The 22,637-nt window shown below is 41.5% G+C and overlaps 1 protein-coding gene across 1 annotated transcript in view; it reads right to left on the bottom strand.

Moving 5' to 3' along the window:
• Nucleotides 1-620: 620 nt before the first annotated feature.
• RBM6 (RNA binding motif protein 6) overlaps nt 621-22,637 on the bottom strand; it is a gene marked incomplete at its 3' end in the record, with an annotated part of 98,596 nt that continues 76,579 nt past the window's right edge. The window contains exons 7-15 of the mRNA XM_008571539.1: nt 10,665-10,739; nt 6,328-6,343; nt 3,944-4,219; nt 3,382-3,542; nt 2,417-2,514; nt 1,693-1,735; nt 1,470-1,551; nt 1,139-1,224; nt 621-764 (exon numbers count right to left, since the gene is read on the bottom strand). Coding sequence (XP_008569761.1) covers nt 621-764; nt 1,139-1,224; nt 1,470-1,551; nt 1,693-1,735; nt 2,417-2,514; nt 3,382-3,542; nt 3,944-4,219; nt 6,328-6,343; nt 10,665-10,739 — 981 coding nt within the window. The remainder of the gene's footprint in view (nt 765-1,138; nt 1,225-1,469; nt 1,552-1,692; nt 1,736-2,416; nt 2,515-3,381; nt 3,543-3,943; nt 4,220-6,327; nt 6,344-10,664; nt 10,740-22,637) is intronic.

The following is a 22,637-nucleotide window of genomic DNA, read 5'->3' on the forward strand; positions in this document are numbered from 1 at the left end:
GATGATGATGATGATGATGATGATAATTTGATTTTATATCAGATGTAAAATGTTAATCTTTAATTCTAAAAATGTATCTTAAGGAAGTAATTTAAAAGGAGAAACAAATAAAATGCTAAATACTTCATATTATGACAGCATAAAATTAGAAAGAAGAGACAATGCAGGAATGATGAAGAAAAACAAGGCTACAGTTTGTATATTTTTACCATGAGGGCACTAAAAATGATAAAAAAGAATTATAGAAACATGGAAAAAATACTTATGATAAAACAGAAAGTGAATAAAGAATACAAAATGTTTCCCCTGCTACAATTACACCCAGAGAAATGTGTATACAGAGCCAAGCACTAAAAATGGAATGCAGAAAAGTGAAAATGTGTGGAGCCGAGGCGTTCAGATTTGAGCTGAGTCACTTTGTTCTGCCATCCTTAGTTTCCCACTTGTAAAAGGGAGAGTTACCATGGGGCTGTAAGAGGCAAGGGGACTGCCTACACCAGGTAATTAGAGTATTTTTAAAGTAACTTTACACCTTAAACCTGGATCTCCTATGTCTATGACTCCTGTATTTTAATCTGTAACTATGTGGTAAAAGTCAGCAGACTCACAAGTCCTCTTACCCTTGTTACTCTGTCTTTTTTCTCCTTGCCATCTTTTTTAGATAGTTCCTTCTTGCTACTTGACTTTCCTTGACTGGTGGGTTTCTTTTCCTTGCTCTCTTCTTCCTTAGGTGACCCAGGGTCCTGGGGCACATAGACTTCTTGCTGTGATACAGTTGAAAACAGTTAAGACTAAAGAATGTTTCACTTTCTCAGCAATTTCAGTTCTAAGGAGCACAATTCCCCTTCCAGAGGAAATAACAGCTCTTTTACTCACAAACCTGAGTCAATGCAGGGGCTAGGACACATCCAAACCACCCACTGTCCATTTTACCAAGAGGAGCACTATTCTTACCTGTAATGCCACAAGGCACTGACTTTCTATATAGACAATAGCTCATTTTCCATTGATTTAAACCTTTCCACTTTTCATGCAATGAAAATCCAGAGAATCCAGGGAATAAAATGCTCAAAGTAATAAATTATGGGTACTTTTCTCAAAAGGACCACTGACAGAGTAAACAGACCCAAAAACTCACCTGGGTATTGGGGTCATAATAAGTTCCCGCCAAGGGGTCATAATAGTAGCCAGTAGCGGAATCATATATGTAGCAGTCAGATGATGCTAGAGGGGATAAAACCAGAGCCAATTTTAATCCCTGTCCAATGAAGCCCTTACTGGAAACTCAACAAGAACAACTCAAGAATTGGGGTGGCCAACCCAAAGAGGTGCAGAACATGTAGATGGTGCTCTTTCTGGATGTTGACCCCAGTCAACAGTATCTGTTACCAACTTTGCGACCACATAGATTTCAAGTAATAAGTAGCAAGTCAAACAAAAAAGAATAGAAATTTAAAAAGCTCACTTACACTGTTGTCCTTGTCGATTTGTATCTGAAGACCAGTCGGAATTTCTGCTACCTCCCCTCCTATCTCGGAAATATTTTTTACCCTATAATGGAAAGGCAAGTTAAAATCATAGAACTATCCAACAGCCATTTAATCTTAATGGTCACCCACTGGAAAAAATTCAAGATCACCCTTTCAGTCATCTGAAGATTTTAACAGAGCACTTCCACCTGTTAAAGCCTACCTGATAGTAATGCATATGGTCAGAGTGGTCCCCAGAATCATTTCTGCAACAAACAACACAACACGTCATGAGCTTGCTACCAAATGGCACTTAAGGAGTGCCTAATCCTACAGAGTCACTGCAAAACTCTCTCTTCCCCATTTTGCAGGGGAAGGAATCAACCCAGGCAGCAGGCAGGCTGGGTGGTCCAGAAACTCCTGAAGGGGAGGAGCTGTAGGACTCCTACAAAGTCATCTGCTGCAGTAAAGCAGTGATTGAGTAGGGGGTGCTAGAGAAAGATCTGCTCCATCTCCATAAGCCTGTCTCTTTGATTCAGCTGCTTCCCAGTTACCACTCCTGGGTCAAGATGAGTGAAGAAATAGAGGAATTAAATTTCCCAGTGCTAGTGGGAAGTCAGGACAACATTTTCTTTGGACTTCAAGGGGCAGGGAAGCATTGAGATTTTTCTGCATATCCAAACTGTACCATCATTTTTGGAACCAAAGATATCAGGCCATCAAAAGAGAAATGACTAAAGTACCTAGTACTACTATTTAAGAAAGAAAACTATTCTACAGTTGGAACAAGGCAGGCTTCAAAAAAAGAAACCGTATAAGCACGTATTGGAAGCAGCTCATGCCAGGAAGACATTGTGCCTTACTATCTGTCTCTCCTGCCAGAAAGAATAGTTTCCTCCCAAAAACTTAAGTGGGGCAGGACAGGGATACTCACCCCTGTGTCTTACCTTCGTTTTCCAGTGGCCAGGTTTACAGCTACCATCTTCCCCTCAATGCTAAATGGTGGATCAAGGTTCTGCAAGATCTTCACTACACGAAGAGCTTCCTAGGAAACCAAAGACACATTTGAACCCAAAGAGAGAAAAGTTCATGTCCTTTGAAAGAGAACTGATCATGGATTTTTATTCTAAAAAGAAATTTACTAAACATTATATTCTAGTCATAATTTTAACAGTAAGAGCACACTGGTAAAAACTGGCAGTTCTTAATGAAAGACTAATCAGCACAGTGATAAGTCCATCAGTTTCCAGTATAAATTTCAGAAATTCAAATACTCTTCTTTTAGGCTGAACTGTCATCACAACAGACACAGTTTACCAAGTCCCATGTATTTTTGGGCATGAAATTTCATACCAATGATTGTCATTACTATCTTCAGATTATTTCCATAGAAAAGGGCCAAGACAAAATTTAAGCCATAAGAATCTATTAAATACTTTGAAGAATAAGAGGGAATTGTCCTGTAATCATCAAATATGAAACCATCTGTTATTTCCATAGAAAAGGGCCAAGACAAAATTTAAGCCATAAGAATCTATTAAATACTTTGAGGAATAAGAGGGAATTGTCCTGTAATCATCAAATATGAAACCATCTGTGGTTGGGCAAAACAAGTCTAAGAAATTAGAAAATTCACTAAAATCTAAAGGTTTCAATATTCAGATTCTTCTCAAGTGTGTAAGTTGGAAATTATAAATGCCACAAGACAAAAATGGATCTGGAAAACCTCCCAGTTCTAACTTTCAAGGGCAGTCAGTTCACCTGAATGAATATTAAACCCAAAGGAGTGAACAAGATGGGTTATGATACCAGGTAGTACATGAATATTCAAATGATAAACAAGTCCCTCAAACCTTCTTGAAGGTTCTTTAGACATGAGTCCCTAGCCCATTCCAAGGTGGGGGAAACTCACTGCATGGGAGTCGAGGTCAATAAAGCCATAGGTGTGGCCCATAGGGCCAGTTCTGTTCTTGATGATACGGACGTTGGCAGTAGTAAGGTGGACATAGGGCTCCAGCACTTCCACGATCACCTCAGGGGGAGTGGAACGATAGATGCGTTTCAGCATGATTGCTGAATGAACCAAGCACAAATGGGAGAGGTGCAAGGAAAGAGAGAAAAATGAATTTTTGAATTCCCAAGAGCCTGACTGTCATTTTTATTGCAGATGCTACTCTGCTCTAGCAGACTGGTTCTATAAAGAAACGCTAGACAAATACTTCATAATTTTCTTCACCAATACTTAGAAATCTAAAATCATGCCTTACTGCATTTGTATAACAATTCATTATATGGATGATGTAGATTCCTTTAACTAGTACATCAAGGCCCACAGGAAGCAATGGCCTCTGTAATCAGGCTGTGTACAGTTCTACTAGGTTATGGGGAAACAGCTGCCTCTTAGCCACAGCATGGGACACCTATGCTCATCTGTGGTGGGCACAGTCTGTTGTATAACCTGACAAACCACTTACTTTTGCTCTCCCCATCTTGGCGTGTCTCTCCAGACCATGGCTCCTTCTCTCGATCTCTTCGAAAAGTGAGTCCTTCCCTTCGAGAAGAAGGCAGGTACCTTTCTGATTCTCTCTTTTGATGTCCCAAGCGTGGTTCTTGTCCTTCTTCACGCTTCCTGGGCTCAGGTTCCTTATCACCTGGCCTTGGGGGCTGGTTGGGTTGTTTTTCTGATGGTGCCAGTATGGATATTTTCTGAGGCTGAGGGTAGGTTATTAATTCTTGCTTGGCCTCTGTCACTAAGGGAACAGAAACAGAGAATCCCTAGAAAGCTTTATCAAAAACACTGCTAAAGTGATTCTTCCTTATTTGCCACCAAATACTCATACTAGAATGAATGTTTTTAATATTGTGTAAGAAATACCTACAAAAAGTCCTCTGACAGTTCCTGGCAAAAGACTTTAAGCAGAATAATGAGACAGCACATTAAATAGTTCACAGAAGAAACTATCCAAGCATTTAAAATTTTTAATCTTATAGCTTTCTGTCATGTACATATTGTGTAAGAAATACCTACAAAAAGTCCTCTGACAGTTCCTGGCAAAAGACTTTAAGCAAGACTAATGAGACAGCACATTAAATAGTTCACAGAAGAAACTATCCAAGCATTTAAAATTTTTAATCTTATAGCTTTCTGTCATGTAACAAACATTTAAATACAGCAAATCCTTCATGACACCCTGGACTTGACTATTATAACCAATGATAAGAATAGATTTGGGAACAAAATTAGCAAATATATGGCTCTTGTTAGAGGTTTGGTAGAAACATGTGTCCCAAACATATGTCTAGGAGCCTTGCTTCTTCCAGCGTTATAATATTAAAATAGCTATCTCAAATTCTGTAAGACCACAGGCCTCTCTTCTCTGGGAAGGCTAGGAATAGACCTACCTGCACAAGGCTCATTTACAGCAAATAATGATAATGGGCAAGTGTTCTTCAAACAATAAATGATTAATTTCAAATCTCTTTCTATAGCAGGATAATTTGTCTAGTTAATTAGGGGCATATTTTTGAAATTAATTAATTGGGTTCACTAGAAGCCATGTGGCTCAAAAAGAGAAATTCTATGGGAGCAATACAGAGATTACTTAATAGAAGTGACAGGTGACTAGTGAATATCTGCTGTATATGCTTCCTGGCTAAAGTTGTCTCAGCCATCTTAGTGACATGGTGCCTAAGGTTCCCCCCCCCCCATAAACTAACTATTCATTTGTTAGAATATCTTGAGGAATAATTCTTGAGGGAAAAAGCACAAAATCGCCCAATCAACATGCTAAAAATCTCAGTTGTTTTCTCCCCAATATGTATTGGTTTGGTCTCTACAGCATTCAGAGCATTCCCTCTAAGATTTTCAGAACACCTGATTTTCAGTCCTCACTAGAGAGGACAATCTCCAGTACAGGCCAAAAGCCCAGTGATGAAAATCTTTGTTGGTATACTAAATTCTAACCTTAGCACAAACAGGTCCTTCAGAAGGCTACCTAAACCCCTGCACTGAGCTGTATTTTATGGTCATGTCCTGGCTTTCCTTAAAGGGATAATATCAGAAACAGGCATATAATAATCACTGCTACAGGACTGTTGTTACAGATGCCTTTGACAGACTCTTCAAGGTTTTCTACCTAAAGGTTCTCTGAAGAAATTTACTTTAAAGTTAAGTACTTGAGAAGCTGGTAGGTTTGTTCTTCTATAATAATAACAATGTATTCCCCAATGCTGATTATTTTTTCTTGTTTAAACTTTTTACTACTTTTTAACAAATGTTTTTCTGTTGAAGATCCTGAAATACTTACAAAGAGTGTAAATGAGAAAACAATATAGTGAATGATTCCCAATAACTTCAAAGAAGTGTATGTGTGTGGCGGAGGGGGGGATTGTCACACAGACTGATGCCTTACACACTCTCTCAACCTAATGTCATTAAACATATTCTACTTTATTTTATTTATTTATTTTTTTGATGGCTAGCCGGTGTGGAGATCTGAACCCATGACTTTGGTGTTATCAGCACCATGTTTAAACACATTCTCAATAACAATACTACTGGTCTCTAGTGACCTGCCCACTTAGCCACTTCAGCCTGAGGAGCCTGCAACCCCATCTCTTTCCTGTGGTAAAAATCTGAGATCCAAGACTGTTTACTAACAGGTCACATGAAGTTAAGACATCAAACTGCACTTTTAAAAGCTTTACAGATCATCTTGTATTTAGGGATGACAATTTATTAAAGTCAAAGAAAGCATGAAATTCGTTTTGCTCAGTACACAAGATAAAGTACTACCACCACTTCCAACATTACCTTCCCTTGGGCATTTGCAGAATGAACATGAAGGTCGGTGCCCACCTGTGTTGGCCTTACACTGCAAGGAAAAGGAAAAAGGAAAGAATTCAATTTCATGGGTTTTTAAAATCCTTATATATATCCAACACAGTAACACCTGCCAAAAATGAAAGAGACAAGCCATATATCAAATTCCCTCAAAGCCTAAAGAATCTGATGTCCTCTCACTCATCAGTGTTGGAAGACAGGATCTTTTTTTTTTTTTTTTTAAAGCTGGTAAGGGGATCTTAACCCTTGTTTTGGTGTTGTCAGCACCCCGCTCTCCCAAGTGAGCTAACCAGCCATCCCTATATAGGGATCCAAACCCATGGCCTTGGTGTTATCAGCACCAAACTCTCCCAAGTGAGCCACGGGCTGGCCCTTGGCAGACAGGATCTGATGAGCTGCAGTTTGACAGCAATGTTCTTTTTTTTTTTTTTTTTAAAGCTGGTAAGGGGATCTTAACCCTTGTTTTGGTGTTGTCAGCACCCCGCTCTCCCAAGTGAGCTAACCAGCCATCCCTATATAGGGATCCAAACCCATGGCCTTGGTGTTATCAGCACCAAACTCTCCCAAGTGAGCCACGGGCTGGCCCTTGGCAGACAGGATCTGATGAGCTGCTGTTTGACAGCAATGTTCTTTTTTTTTTTTGAGACCAGCCACACTGCGCTCAGCCAGTGAGTGCACCGGCGGCCATCCCTATATAGGAGCCGAACCTGCGGCAGGAACGCTGCTGCGCTCCCAGCGCCACACTCTCCCGAGTGCGCCACGGGCTCGGCCCTGACAGCAATGTTCTAACAGGGCATCTGGACTTTGGAACAGCCCAAAATGCCTTTGCCCTGGACAAGGATTTCTATAGGAAATAAACAACTTAGAAAACTTAACTGTTAAATGACTGATAGGATACTATTGCTCCAAAGCCACTGCCATTTAGGGGGCCAGCCTGTGGCTCACTTGGGAGAGTGTGGTGCTGAAAACACCAAGGCCACGGGTTCGGATCCCATATAGCTGACAAAGCCACTGCCATTTACAGTCTACACCCAAAACTTGGTCCTGGACTGTTATGAGACCCCCATTCACACTTAGCTGAAATTGAGAAGAATTCAATTTTCAACTCCTTTCTCAAACACTAATAATGAGGAACAAGGAAGGAGAAGGAAGACAGACAGGTAGTAGCTCTGGCAGCTATCTGAAGGATGTTAAAAGGAAAGGGATGCAGTAGCCCAGAACAAGAGAAGAGACACTTTACAATGTGAACGTTTTCTTTTTGTCTGAACCTGTGACAAAAAGTCAAGTACAATGCCCAACCACAAAGCCCCTGAACTTACATCACTGGGGGGGAAAAAAAAAAAGGCCTGGAAAGATTTGTATTATCTTTCAATTGTATTTTTCCACAAAATTTTGTGGTATTTTCATGTTGAGCAGAGGGGGGAATCACCCATAATCCCACAACATAGAGGCAATCACTATGAAAATGTTCAATGTTATCAAAATCCCAATGGCCTTTTTTGCAAAAATGGAAAAGCTGATCTTAAAATTTATGTAGAATTGCAAGGGACCCTGAATAGCCAAAACAATCTTGAAAAAGAAGAACAAAGTTGGAGGGCTCACACTTCCCAATTTCAAATCTTACGACAGAGTTACAGTCATCAAAACAGCATGGTACTGGCATAAGGATAAACATATGGAACAAAAAAATAAAATTGAAAATCTAGGAATAAACGTATAGATCTATAATCAATTGATTTCTGATAAGGGTGCCAAGACCACTCAAGGGGAAAGAATCATTTCTTCAACAAATGGTGCTAGGAAAATTGAATATCCAAATACCAAAGAATGGAGTTGGACCTTTACCATACACCATATAAAAAAAAATGAACTCAAAATAGATCAAAGACCTAAATGAAAGAGATGAACTATTAGAAGAAAACACAGGGGTGAATCTTCATGACCTTGGATTTCGCAGTGGTTTCTTAGATGTGACACCAAAAGACAAGCAACAAAAGAAAAAAGATAAACTGGATTTCATCAAAATTAAAACTTTTATGCACCAAAGATGCTATCAAGAAACTGAAAGATAACACACAGGAGAAAATATTTGCAAATCATGCATCTGATAAGGGATTAGTATCCAGAATATATAAAGAACAATTATAACTCAACAATAAAAAGACATGCAACCTGATTTAAAAGGGCAAAGGTGGGGGGCTGGCCAGTTAGTTCACTTGGGAGACCATGGTGCTGATAACACCATGGTCAAGGGTTCGGATTCCCAGACTGGTCAGCTGCCAAAAAAAAAAAGAAAAAGAAAAAAGGGCAAAGACTTGACTAAACATTTCTCCAAAAAAGATATACAAATGGCCAAAAAACACATGAAAAGATGCTCAGAGTCATTAGTCATTAGGGAAATGCAAATAAAAACCAGGATGAGATAATGTTTCATACTCACTAGGATGGTTATTACCAAAAAAAATGGAAAAATAAATGTTATTGAGGATATGGAGAAACTGGAACCTTTATACATTTCTGGTGGGAATATAAAATGGTGCAGCTGCAGTCTGTGGAAAACAGTTTGGTGGTTCCTCAAAGAGTTAACCATAAAGTACCTATGACCGAGCAATTCCATTCCTGGGTACATATCCAAAAGAATTGAAAACAGGTGTTCAAACAAAAACTAGTACATGAATGTTCTATTATTCATAATAATCAAGAGGTAGAAACAACGCAAATGTCTATCAACTGATAAATAGATAAACAAAATGTGGTATATATTCACATATTATTCAGCCATAAAAGGGAATGAAGTACTGATAAATGCTACAACATGTATGAACCTTGAAAACATGTTAGGTGAAAGAAAGTAGACAAAAAAGGCTACATATTTTATGATTCCATTCATATGAAATGTCCAGAACAGGCAAATTCATAGAGACAGAAAGCAGATTAGTGGCTGCCAGGGACTAGGGGAAATGGAAATGGAAAGTGACAGGGATTCCTTTTAGGGTGATTAAAAAGTTCTGGAACTGGGTTGGCAAGTTATCTCAATGGATATAACAGTGTTGTAACACCAAGGTCAGGGATTCAAATCCCAGTACTGGCCAGCCACCAAAAAATAAAAAAGTTTTTTTTTTTTTTTCCCCAAAAGATGACCGTAGGGAGATCTTAACCCTTGACTTGGTGTTGTCAGCACCACACTCCCAAGTGAGCCACAGGCCAGCCCCCCAAAATAAAAAAGTTTTGGAAGTAGCTAGTGTTGATGGTTGCACAACACAGTGAAGGTACTTAATGCCAATGAATTATATGCTTTAAAATGGTTAAAATGGTAAATTTAATGTTATCTGTATTTTACCATAATAAAAAACGTTAAGTGTTTTCTTAAAATGATATCTTAAGACAGTATGTCGACAAAATATGAGTGCTTTGGCTAATGATGATCACAGCTATTCAAGTTATATTTCACAGAGACTAACAGAAATGTCAAGTTAAAGTTTTTACTGAATTGTCAAATTCTGTAATACTTTAATGAATCATAGTTCAGAAACTTTATACATTTTTTGTAATTATTTTTGAAGCTAAGTAGTAGCAATGAAAACTAAAATAATATTCTCATGCTCATTGTAATCAAACTGGTCCTCTAATAAATTATTTACTCTAAAATTTTTAAATATGCCATTCTAAAGGTATATAGAGTTTAACAGATGTAAAATGCTATGGTGCCTGAAGTTCTGTACCCCTGGAAACCCCAGAATATCCAAAAAATATATAACTCCCACAGAATCAGCCTCTCCAAATCCACCTTTCCAAACACTAATTCCCTGTGACTGAGAAGAGGTTAAAAGTCAAGGGACTATTGTTCTTTTCATAATCAACAGAAAGCATGGAATAAGCCTTTGGGAAAGAGACTCCAATTATAGATCCAGAATCCTCTATAGCCACATGCAGCGGCTGGGAAGCAGAAATTATGGATGACCTTGCCCTGATCTCCAATTCATCTTAAGTGAACACGGGAAGAAGAGCTTTGTCCTTGGCAATGCAAGCTACCAGGCAGGATTCCGGAAGACACTGGGGGCTATAATGATAGATGCTTACTTCTAAAGAAAGTAATTCTTGGGCCGGCCCGGTGGTGCACTCGGTAGAGTGCGGCACTTGGGAGTGCGGCGGCGCTCCCGCCGAGGGTTCGGATCCCATATAGAGACCGGTCCGCTCACTGGTTGAGTGCAGTGCGGGCGCGACACCGAGGGTTGTGATCCCGTTGCCGGTCGTGGTACGGGCGCGACACTGAGGGTTGCGATCCCGTTACTGGTCACAAAAAAAAGACAAAAAGGAAAAAAAAAAGAAAGAAAGTAATTCTTGGTACTTACTCGTTTGCAGGACCAAATATCCAGGCTTGGTACATACTCAAGAGTGACCTCTTTGTCATGGATCATTAGAGTTCCCTGTGAAGACAAAGACAGAAGCCATCAACATCAACCCTCGGAGAAACAGAGAGAGACAGGAAGACACAGTGAGCCTTTCCAGTCCCCAAAAGCTGAAGCATTTTACAAAGAGTGAGCTTATTCATTGGCAAAAAGAAACAGCTATTTTAAGCCACAGGCTGGGGGCAGTGTGGCAGAGCAAGCTTAAGCTTAGGAAAAGGTGAAATCGGTCTTCAGCCTTGGCTTCTGTAGCTTGGGGTACTGTCCTTGGGTAGGCTAGGTCCAGTCTACTCCTCCAGAGGTCATGTAGTACACTCTATGAGTCCAAGCAAGTTCCCTATCTGGCTTGGGAGCTAGCACATTATCAAGAAGCAAACTCTTACTTCTACAGCAAAGGCATAGGAGGCCCTTCAATTATTTCTTTTCCATGGCTAACTCACATTTCTTTGAAGAGGTAGCAAGGGCTATAACTTTGGTGCCTGAATTTTTTTTTGGAACACTGGCTGCATGGCAAAAGCACCAGGGGAAAGAAGTACAACACCAAAGACAGTAAGAAACAAGGAAGGTAAAAGCTTCACAGCAGTTTACGCCTTTATAGCAGGAAACTGTGAATGGCTGGTGGTAGTGGTGGCGGTGGCAGTGGTGGCGGCGCAGCATCACTCTGGCTTGGAGCCCACAGAGTGAGCCAAGCCCTGAGATCTGAGGAGCAACCGCTGGCAAATACGCTTTGGGGAAAGTCTGGCACAGGAACAAGTGGGAAAAGGCCCAGGCTCAACAAGCCTGTAGTTACAGAGCTCCCTTGCCTCTCCATTTTGGACAAGTCACAAATTCTACTTCACTTTAAGAAAAAATAAGTTTTGTTTAATACACACTAGCCAGCAGACATATGTTGGAGCAGAGGGAAAAAAAAAAAAATCTCTGCCTACTGCCCATACTTGTATGTGAACTAACCGAGGATGCAACTCTGGGACTAGCCCCTGCGCTGTGTTCATTCTCTGCTCTCTAGGGTCTTCTGTGTCTCCTCAGACAGGGCTCTGAGTTATACAAGTCATTTCTTTGCAATGACAACTGAAGACTGTCTTAACAAGCACAGCTCATCTGTGCTGAAACTAAGGCTGGGTTAAGATGGGGTTTAGGTCCTCATTAAAGTCCACAGCATAGAGTTTAAGAGGAAATGATGAAATGGTGCTCCCTGAAACATCTCTTCTTTAAATTTAATTAGACAAATTATACTCAAACTAGTAGATGCCCTGGGAAGGCAATCAACATTAGGGCTAATAAAAAGCTTGAATAGTATAAAAGGGCTGGAGGAGGTATTGTAGAACCTTTCTAGCACTTATGAGAGGTAAATTAACACCAATTGCTAAACATAGAAACTGGATAAATTTCAATATTCATTTAGAAATTAATTTTATGATGCTGTCCTAAGTATTAAAATACAGGTTATACTTAAATCATTCAAAGTTTGGCATGTTCACACATGTGCACAAAGTATTTGATAGATATTTACACACTGGGAGACACAATTATGGTCTGACTTTGGAGTTTTGGCAGATCTGGGTTCAAATTCTGGCAAGTTTCCCTACTAGCTTTTTTTGGGTGCGTGTGATCCGAACCCTCGGGCGGGAGCGCCGCTGCGCTTCCCAAGCGGCGCACTATCCAGTGCGCCACCGGGCCGGCCCTGGACCTCAGTTTCTTGATTGAATCCATACATCTGCCAAATAATGCTTTACCTCTCTGCTTTTCACACCAAGAGAGTCATGAGAAATACAGAGAATAAAATTATTGTCTTGTGAAAACCAAAGGAAAACTGCCTGCCTACCTAGGTCTTAGGATCTGGTCTCTGAGAAAACGTTTCCTGGCTTGTTCTCAAGGTTAAATGATGATAATAATAATAATAATAATAAATTGCTAAAATTTATTAAACACTTACTCAAAGCCAGAAACCACTAAGTACATTGTTTTATTTAATCCTTTAAATGATCCCATGAAGTAAAATTATTTCTACTTTACAGATGAGAAAACATGCTCCGAGAGGCGGGGTCACCCAGGTGGTAAAGAGCAGAGCTGGACTCACATATGAGCCTGTAGAGAAAGGATCTTCTGTCTCATTCACCAATTCCTGCTCAGTATTAGGGATAGGCAATCGGGTCTTAGGGGCCAATCAGAAAAGAGACAAACTCTACAGGGCTGGGAGGATCAGGGGAGCACCATTCTGTCAAGCTCTACCCATCAAGGAGGTTGGTCAAGATAGCACCTTTCCAAATCCAGAGACAGTACATCACATCACTTAAGAGCATGGACTCTGGACCAGCTTCCCTAAATTTGAAATCTGCCTCCATTCTGTGCCTTCAGAAAAGTCCTTAGCTTCTTTGTGCTTTAGTTTCCTCATCTGTAAAATGGGGTTAATAGTAGCTAATTCAAAGGGTAGTTGTGAAGATTAAGTAAATTAATACACGTAAAGAACTTAGTAACATGGAACATATTGAGGGTTTAATAACTGCTGATTATTTCAAGCTTTAAGCACTGAAAAAGGACTAACATCGGCAGGTGAAATCAGACAGGGTCATATATCCACTCATTTCACCTTGCTTACTTGCCGGTTGGAACATTTCATAATCCATTTCAATCTCCTGAAAGACTAAGCTTTCATAGGAAATGGTCACTATACATCAGAACCTGTATCTTTATGGTAGCACTTTGCGTTAGTTGCCAAATTGCTGGTCCAGATCTTACAGTCCAGGCTAAATCTTGCTGATCTTTTATTACCAGCACCAAACACAGTATTTTACCAGGTACTTTACCAAGAAAAGGAGCTTAATAAGCTCTTGTTAAATGAATGAAGACTGAACAGAGTCAAGACCCAATTTAAGGTTGAGGGGCAAGGAGACACTGCCCTCTCAGCTGGTGGGGGAGCAGTCAAGAGAGCAGTCTAAGGCCCACAAGTCCTAAGACACTGAGACAGGCCACACTACTGAGCCCACCATGAGGGCAGCACAGTGTTCCCCATGCATCCCCCAAAAACCAGCAACTGTTTTTCAGGTCTCACCACTGAAAAGAGACGTTATTTCTACTGGCCCTTTATTGACTAGCTCCCACTCAAGAATTTTAGCATTCTTTAAAGGTGTCTCTAATTAGCCCCTCTGGCTTCAATGTCCTTGCTCAGACATTCAGAGCATCCTGCTGACTTACTTTCAGCAGAAACAGTGCCCTGAAAAGATAAAATACAAACTTCTAAATGCACACTTTCCTACATTTTAGGAAGATAACAATCCAACATTCTTTTCTTAGGCAAAAAGCTATAAACCCAATGCCACTTAGAAGCTACAAAAAGAATAAATGGTTCAAGTCAGAAAAGGTCCATTGGGACAAGAGGTCAGGTCTCCAATCCTTTTTGGTCTACTCATTCTCACATGCAAAATAACATACAGAATTATCAAACTTTAACCCCTGATAAAAATGTGGCTTTTCACATTTAAGGCATGCTAAAGGTAAATTAGTCCATATTTAGAAAGCAGCATTTACTGAGCTATACTGTGGTGGCTATTGCAGCAGGTATGTATAGAGCGTGAGGGAATGATCACTGCTCAAAGCAGAAATCTGTGGTAATCCAGAACTCTGGGAGAAGACAAAGCCAAGAGTTCACTAACAATGTCCTGGATGGAGTTTCTTCCAAGTGCTAGGAAAGTACAGCCCATAGCCATCAAGAAATCCTCCTCATCAGACCTGTATATCTTGGCAATCTATCACAGACTTAACCCTTGGATGCCTTTAAACACCGTCAGACCTAACACACACCATCCAGTGTATTAAAAGGCACCTCTTCTAGTTTGAAGGCTATCAAAATTACCGAGATGTTAAATGATCATATAATTGAAAATTTCTCCTCTTCATAAGAAAAACTGAGAAAAAAATACACTAAAAAAGGGAGAGCTTTGAGCAGCATTAGGAAGGATCTTGAGGTTTCTATTATACAGAATAGCCTGCATGTCTGGATTTTCCCAGGCAGTCCTCTGTGTTCTGTCCCATCAAAAGGCTATGTATCAAGCAGTGTAAACCAATTTGAGGTTCAGGCAGATGGTCAACATATATATTTACATTACAACACAGAGCTAGTTCCCCTCCAAAAGATTTCAATTCAGTGTACTGATTATTTCTTCTTGTGGAACAACGTCTAGAGTTTTCTAGATTAAAAAAAAAAAAATGCCTTTACCCTTTACTTAACACCTTCTCATCCCCCAAAGTCACATTATAGCCAGAACAGGATATGTATTCCTTATTTTTTTATTTTATTTTTTTAAAAGATGACAAATAGATCCCCACTTCAAGACCCAATTTAAGGTTGAGGGGCAAGGAGACACTGCCCTCTCAGCTGGTGGGGGAGCAGTCAAGAGAGCAGTCTAAGGCCCACAAGTCCTAAGACACTGAGACAGGCCACACTACTGAGCCCACCATGAGGGCAGCACAGTGTTCCCCATGCATCCCCCAAAAACCAGCAACTGTTTTTCAGGTCTCACCACTGAAAAGAGACGTTATTTCTACTGGCCCTTTATTGACTAGCTCCCACTCAAGAATTTTAGCATTCTTTAAAGGTGTCTCTAATTAGCCCCTCTGGCTTCAATGTCCTTGCTCAGACATTCAGAGCATCCTGCTGACTTACTTTCAGCAGAAACAGTGCCCTGAAAAGATAAAATACAAACTTCTAAATGCACACTTTCCTACATTTTAGGAAGATAACAATCCAACATTCTTTTCTTAGGCAAAAAGCTATAAACCCAATGCCACTTAGAAGCTACAAAAAGAATAAATGGTTCAAGTCAGAAAAGGTCCATTGGGACAAGAGGTCAGGTCTCCAATCCTTTTTGGTCTACTCATTCTCACATGCAAAATAACATACAGAATTATCAAACTTTAACCCCTGATAAAAATGTGGCTTTTCACATTTAAGGCATGCTAAAGGTAAATTAGTCCATATTTAGAAAGCAGCATTTACTGAGCTATACTGTGGTGGCTATTGCAGCAGGTATGTATAGAGCGTGAGGGAATGATCACTGCTCAAAGCAGAAATCTGTGGTAATCCAGAACTCTGGGAGAAGACAAAGCCAAGAGTTCACTAACAATGTCCTGGATGGAGTTTCTTCCAAGTGCTAGGAAAGTACAGCCCATAGCCATCAAGAAATCCTCCTCATCAGACCTGTATATCTTGGCAATCTATCACAGACTTAACCCTTGGATGCCTTTAAACACCGTCAGACCTAACACACACCATCCAGTGTATTAAAAGGCACCTCTTCTAGTTTGAAGGCTATCAAAATTACCGAGATGTTAAATGATCATATAATTGAAAATTTCTCCTCTTCATAAGAAAAACTGAGAAAAAAATACACTAAAAAAGGGAGAGCTTTGAGCAGCATTAGGAAGGATCTTGAGGTTTCTATTATACAGAATAGCCTGCATGTCTGGATTTTCCCAGGCAGTCCTCTGTGTTCTGTCCCATCAAAAGGCTATGTATCAAGCAGTGTAAACCAATTTGAGGTTCAGGCAGATGGTCAACATATATATTTACATTACAACACAGAGCTAGTTCCCCTTCAAAAGATTTCAATTCAGTGTACTGATTATTTCTTCTTGTGGAACAACGTCTAGAGTTTTCTAGATTAAAAAAAAAAAAAATGCCTTTACCCTTTACTTAACACCTTCTCATCCCCCAAAGTCACATTATAGCCAGAACAGGATATGTATTCCTTATTTTTTTATTTTATTTTTTTAAAAGATGACCGGTAAGGGGATCTCAACCCTTGGTTTGGTGTTGTCAGTACCACGCTCACCCAGTGAGCCAACTGGCCATCCCTATATGGGATCCAAACCCGTGGCCTTGGTGTTACCAGCACCACACTCTCTTGAGTGAGCCACAGGCTGGCCCCCGTATTCCTTACTAAACAACAAATATTTCCTGAGCAGCTAAATACAGGGGTTTCAGCAGTGAACAAAACATAGTAATACTCTCATGAACATTATGTTTTAAAGCAGGAGGATAATAAACAAGCACACTTTTAAACAAATAAGAAGCACATATCACTATCTCAAATTCTTATCAGCAGAAGTTCAGAATGGAAAGAGTTCTTTAACACTACCCGAAGTGAAGAGAGACAAAGAAAGTGAGAAACATTATGCTGAGGGGTCAACTGTGTTGACAGCTCTCCAGAAGTGCACTGTAAATTGCATGTACAATGGACAAAGTTAGATGTGATGCAGAGAGGAGAAAATGATAAATCACACCTAAGAAAAGTCCAGAAGTAAATAAAATCAAGAAATATTCTTATTCTTGCTAAGACAGGCCTGGTAGAAATGCTGGTGCTTTTAGACAGGAAGCATTCTACCCCTGTCCTCATGTTTATAGGTAATAAGATTTAGAACAACTCATGCAGAAAAACTACATCCAAAGCTACCCAGGTAGAACATGGTCTTTATCATACTGTAACTTAGCTGATGAATACTGATCTTGTACTCAAATTTCAGACATTGACATCAATGCTGGTCTATTCCATAGCATACGCTTTGGTTACTAGTCATCAGCCTGTGGGTCATTTTAAAGAATATAAAAACAGAAAGGCACATTTAAAATTATATTTATATATTTAATTACATATTTAGCATGTTTTTTAAAATTATTATAAGGATAATTAAGGTTTGGAGAAACAAGTTCTGTAAACCAAATGAATTTGGAGTCTGGTCCTTAATCCAGAAAATTAAGAGACTCCTCCTAGTTTCCCAATGCCTATTTACTTCCTTTGCCTTAGGAGCAAATCCCTGATTTTATTATTATTATTTTTTGTCTTTTTCGTGACCGGTAAGGGGATCACAACCCTTGGTGTGGAGTCGCCCACACCGCGCTCAGCCAGTGAGCGCACCGGCCATTCCTGTATAGGATCCGAACCCGTGGCGGGAGCGTCGCTGCGCTCCCAGCGCCGCACTCCCCCAAGTGCGCCACGAGGTCGGCCCCAAATCCCTGATTTTTAACTGTACACATGGCTGCCTGGAATAAAGAAATTCTCCAGCCCTCCTTGCAGCTAAGTGCAGCTATGGCTAAATTCTCATCAACTGGACATAAGCAGAAGTAATGCTTGTAAATTCCAAAAAGTATCACTTACAGTGAGGGCCCATTTCATCCTTCTTCCTTCCCAATGTTCAGCATCTCTGATGATGATGATCAAACCACCATAAGAAAGCCCACATGGCTCAGACTTCATTAATATTAGAGAGAAATAAACTCATTTAAGCCACTGTTGTTTTTGGTTTTCTTTTACTCCCAGCCAAATTTAATATTAACTGATAAAGATGCTTTTGGAAATTACTGATAGGCAGAAGGATGTATTTCGTTCAAAAGATATAGACTATGAAATAAAGAGAAAGCTGTAGAATAAACTAGTTAAATAGTGGAACAAAAGTATAAGAAATGACAAAGGAAAAAAAAAAAACCATTTTTTCTGCCAAGCTACAGTCTTGTATCTATCTCTATTGGTTACATAAAAGTCCAGCTGTTGCCTCACACAACATATCTAAAACAATCATCCTCCCTCCCAAATGCCTTCCCTTTCCACATGTTTTATTTCTGTACAAGGCACTACTACTAACTTGGTGGTAGTTCTTCTAACTTCTGAGTGGCAAAGGAATCTGTTCTCTCCCTTACCCCTTGCTCCAATATCCAGTGTTACCAAATCCTAGAGATTCTTTGTTCAAACTCTTTCAAACCTGACCTTTTTCTTTCACATCTACTCTTAATCCTTAGTGCAAGCCATCAACTTCTCACACTTCATCTGCTCCTCTAGATCCAAATGGACCTTTTCCTCTGCAATTCCTCTTCTTACATCTATATAGTACCACAAGAAGAGTCCCCCTACAGTGTCATTTTGATCCTGTTACATTCTTGTGGTTCCTCCATGTTTTCAAGTTAAAAACTTTAATGCAGGGCCCTTGACAATCTAACCTGACCTACCCTTGCACCTCCCAAGTCATTCCATTCACTATATCCCGGAGTACAGGAACGAGAATCAGACAGGAATTTGGAGGCTAAAACAAACAATATGTGACTAATTCTGTCAGAGAAGAAATAGTTATCTATTATTTGCTATTAAAGATGACAGGATGGAAACCTAATAGAAGTACTAGAACCTAGCAAATCAAGAGATTGCTCAGGTTGGGAGGACAAGAGCCTTCTAAATTTTGCAGAATTTAAAAGACAGCTAAGGGCTTATTAAGGAATAGAGTCAGAAATCACTTTATCCAACTTTTACTAATCCAGCTTACAAACTTTTATTCAGCACATCATATGTTACCAGGTCCAGTTCTAAGCCTTTTAAGTAATGGAGGGAAAAAAAGTGAAAAGAAAAGAAATAGTCCCTGTCCTCATAGGTCTTTCAATCTAGTGATGTCTAATCTGGCGAAGTCTAGTGATGACATCGTGACCACGTCTTTGCTAGTTGTTACCCAGGCATTTTTTCTGGTTTAGCCTTTTACTCCTTTGTTCCATATTTCTCAGGACTCCAATACTACCCTGAAACAACCTAAGCAAATACCTAAAAATGAAATGCCCCCTTTATCCTAAGTATTCAGGAAGAGCCACAAGAAGCATTTTCCTAGGCAAGGTGCCCAAACTAATGTTCTCTGGCCTTAAAGAGATCCAGCCGAGCCTGGAAATCTGACAGAATCAAATGCAAACATGTTTGGGCTGATGCTCCGCCCCAGTTTGTAGGGAACCTCTCTACCTCTTGGTTTCCTAGACAAAGAAAACCTTCCACTCCCACCTGGAGGTACCTCCCATGTTGACTACGTCACCCCTGCCCACCATACCAGCACCAATCGTCGACCTGATCCCACAAACCAGCACTCCCTCCCCCTCCCCACCTGCGTTTTTTCACGCCCACCAACCCATATAAGCGTATATACTCCCTTTAGCAGCTGCGGCCCTGCCTTTTTTTTTTCCCCCCTTTTTGTCTTTTTTCGTGTCCTGCAACGGATCGCAACCCTCAGCGTCGCGCCCGCACCGGACCGGGATCGGCAACGGGATCGCAACCCTTGGTGCCGCGCCCGCACCTCGCTGAGCCAGTGAGCGGGAACCGGTCCGTATGTGGGATCCGCCGAACCCTCGGCGGGAGCGCCGCCACGCTCCCAAGCGGCACACTGTAGCAGTGCGTCACCAGGCCGGCCTGGGCCCTGCCATTTTGAGCACAGCCCCATGGGTTTTTCTTCCTTTAATAAAGGTTGAATGGTACCTGGTGTTTCTGCTCATTTTCTTTCATTTTTGGTGCCAAAACCCAGGAAGGGTTTTGGTCAACGTTGTGGAAAATCCCCTCTCTCAGGGTGATTGGCCCTTGGCTGCCCTTCTCGGACCTGCTGAAACTGGGTACACTCAGGACTCTCCTTTCGCTGTTTCAGACCAACGCATTCAACATTGGCCTCAATTCAGGGTGAGTCAGTGGGTCAGTCCTGTCTCGCCTCAGGTTCCCCTGTCTCGCTCTCGCTCTCAAAGCCCAGGCACCTGGCCAAGGGAACTCTTCTTGTGCCCCCCAGCTATTGGAGGACACTCCTCTAGCCAGTCAGTGGCTTTTCTCTTGAAAAGAAGGTGGGCACCAAAGGGGACGTCCTTCGCTGGTACTCTTCTTCTACCAGTACTGACTGCCCTTCCTCACCCTCTACACAGGATCCTCACGGTCCAAACCTCCTCGCTCTATGCCCTTGGGCTGTCTCCTGGCCAATTTCTTGGCTTCCAGGGAGACATTAAACATAAACGTCTCATTTTCTACTGTACTCCGCACTCTACGCCTCTGGGCTGTCTCCTGGCCAATTTCTCAGCCTCCAGGGAGACCTTAAAACTCAAATGCCTCATTACAATGGATCCCAGTGGCCACAAGATGGCACTCGATTTAGACACTCACCAAAACGGCAAAAGCTGTAGTGATTCCTTGCTCAGGCCTTCTCCTATCTCTGAACATGTTCTTCTCTCTGTCAAATCTGTCCCATGTCTCAAATTCTAGCTCATGCTTGACCTCTCCTTCCAGCAGACTTGGATCAATCTTCTGATCTGTCAGCCCTCCACATTTCTCTCTCTTCTCCACACCTGGCCTCCAGATGCTTGTCCTCAGCCCAATTCTTCCCTTTCTCCCCCTTCGTCAGGTAACAACCCCGCCTCAGCCCCAGCTTTTTATAACCCTTTCATGAAGTGGCTGGGATGGAAGGAATTGTCTGAGGCCATGTATAGGGAGCAGGTCTGGATGGTGGCTCAGGTACATGCTCAAAATAATAGGCGGCCTATGGGAGCCGTTGCTGTTCCTTGCACCGGCCCAAATTGGAACTACCAGGCTGGCCACGGGAATCGAGATCTCTGGGATAACATGATCACACACCTACTTCATAGCCTCCAAAAGGCTACTCACAAGGCAGTCAATTATGACAAGCTTAGAGAAATCACACAGAGATCCACTGAAAATCCCAGCAAGTTCCTAACCCGCCTCACTGAGGCTTTACATGAATACACATGTATAGACCCAAACTCCCCTGAAGGCATGGCCTTCTTACACTCTCATTTCATTACCCAATCAGCCCCTGATATTCAAAAAACTATAAAAGAGATCAGGCCAAATACCAGCTCCTAGCTAATGCCATCTGTGGCTCACATACTCCAAAGCTGGCTGACTTAAGAGGCAAGCCACCTGGGAATTGCTTCAAATGTGGTGAACCAGGCCACTTGACATGGGCCTGTTGTAACCTGTCCTCACTGCAAACAGCCAGGTCACTGGGGGACTGACTGTGTCACTCGCCAGAGAGGGAGTGGCCCAGTCCCCAACCTACAGCCTTTGGCTTCACAGCCATCCCTACTGGAGCTTCTAGGCTTTGCCCAGGAGGAGGACTGACAATGCCCAGGGCTCGAGGCCCCCATGGAGATCACCACGCATGAGCCCATGGTAACTCGCCTCAAAGCAGGTAAGCTGATCTCTTTTGTCATTGATACAAGGGCCATTTACTCTACCCTTCCTGAATATACAGGACCAACAACCCCGTCCTCTATCACAATAGTAGGGGTCACAGGATCAGAATACCGCCCATGGATCACTCAACCCCTTTCCTGCACCCTATATCACACCCAATTCACACCCAACTTCTTAATAATGCCTCCATGCCCAACCCCTTTACTGGAACAGGACATCCTTTTCAAATTCAAAGCTACTCTTACCCTAAACACTTTAACTCCAGCTATAATACTCCTGTTACAGGCCGCACCCAGACCTGGTCCCTGAGGCTTCCACCTTCCCCTCCCCCTCGGCCAAGATTAATCCCTAGTATAGGATGCTTCTTCTCCCTCCATTGCTATGCACCATTCCCCTATCCTTGTTAAACCGCGAAACCCCTCTTTGTTCCCTAATGTCCCATAATACCTCACTGCTAACAAACACCTAATAGGCTTAAAACCTGTCATACACAAACTCCTTTCTTCTCATCTCTTGTGGCCTACCCACTCACTCGCCTTTTAATACATCCATCCTTCTGGTTATAAAGCCTAACAGCTCATACCATTTAGTACAGGACTAATCCTGACAGGCGTCGTTCCCAACAACTTACTGGGACAGTGCTGCCTCAGGGGTTTTGGGATAGCCCCCACTTTTCCAGCCAGGCCTTAGCTCGAGACTTATCAGAACTTCCGCCCACTTCTAGCACTACACTACAATATGTAGATGACCTTCTCCTATATAGACCCTCATATGAGGACTCACAGGCCCACACTATTGCTCTCCTTACTTTCCCGGCCTCCAGGGGATATCGAGTGTCCCCCAGCAAGGCCCAAATTTCCTCCCCTTCAGTCACCTATTTTGGAGTCCACCTTACTCCCAGCACCAGAGAGATAACAGTAGGTCGCAAGAGTCT

Source organism: Galeopterus variegatus, unplaced genomic scaffold (genome assembly GCF_000696425.1).
Source record: "Galeopterus variegatus unplaced genomic scaffold, G_variegatus-3.0.2 Scaffold701, whole genome shotgun sequence".
Taxonomy (NCBI): Eukaryota; Metazoa; Chordata; class Mammalia; order Dermoptera; family Cynocephalidae; genus Galeopterus; species Galeopterus variegatus.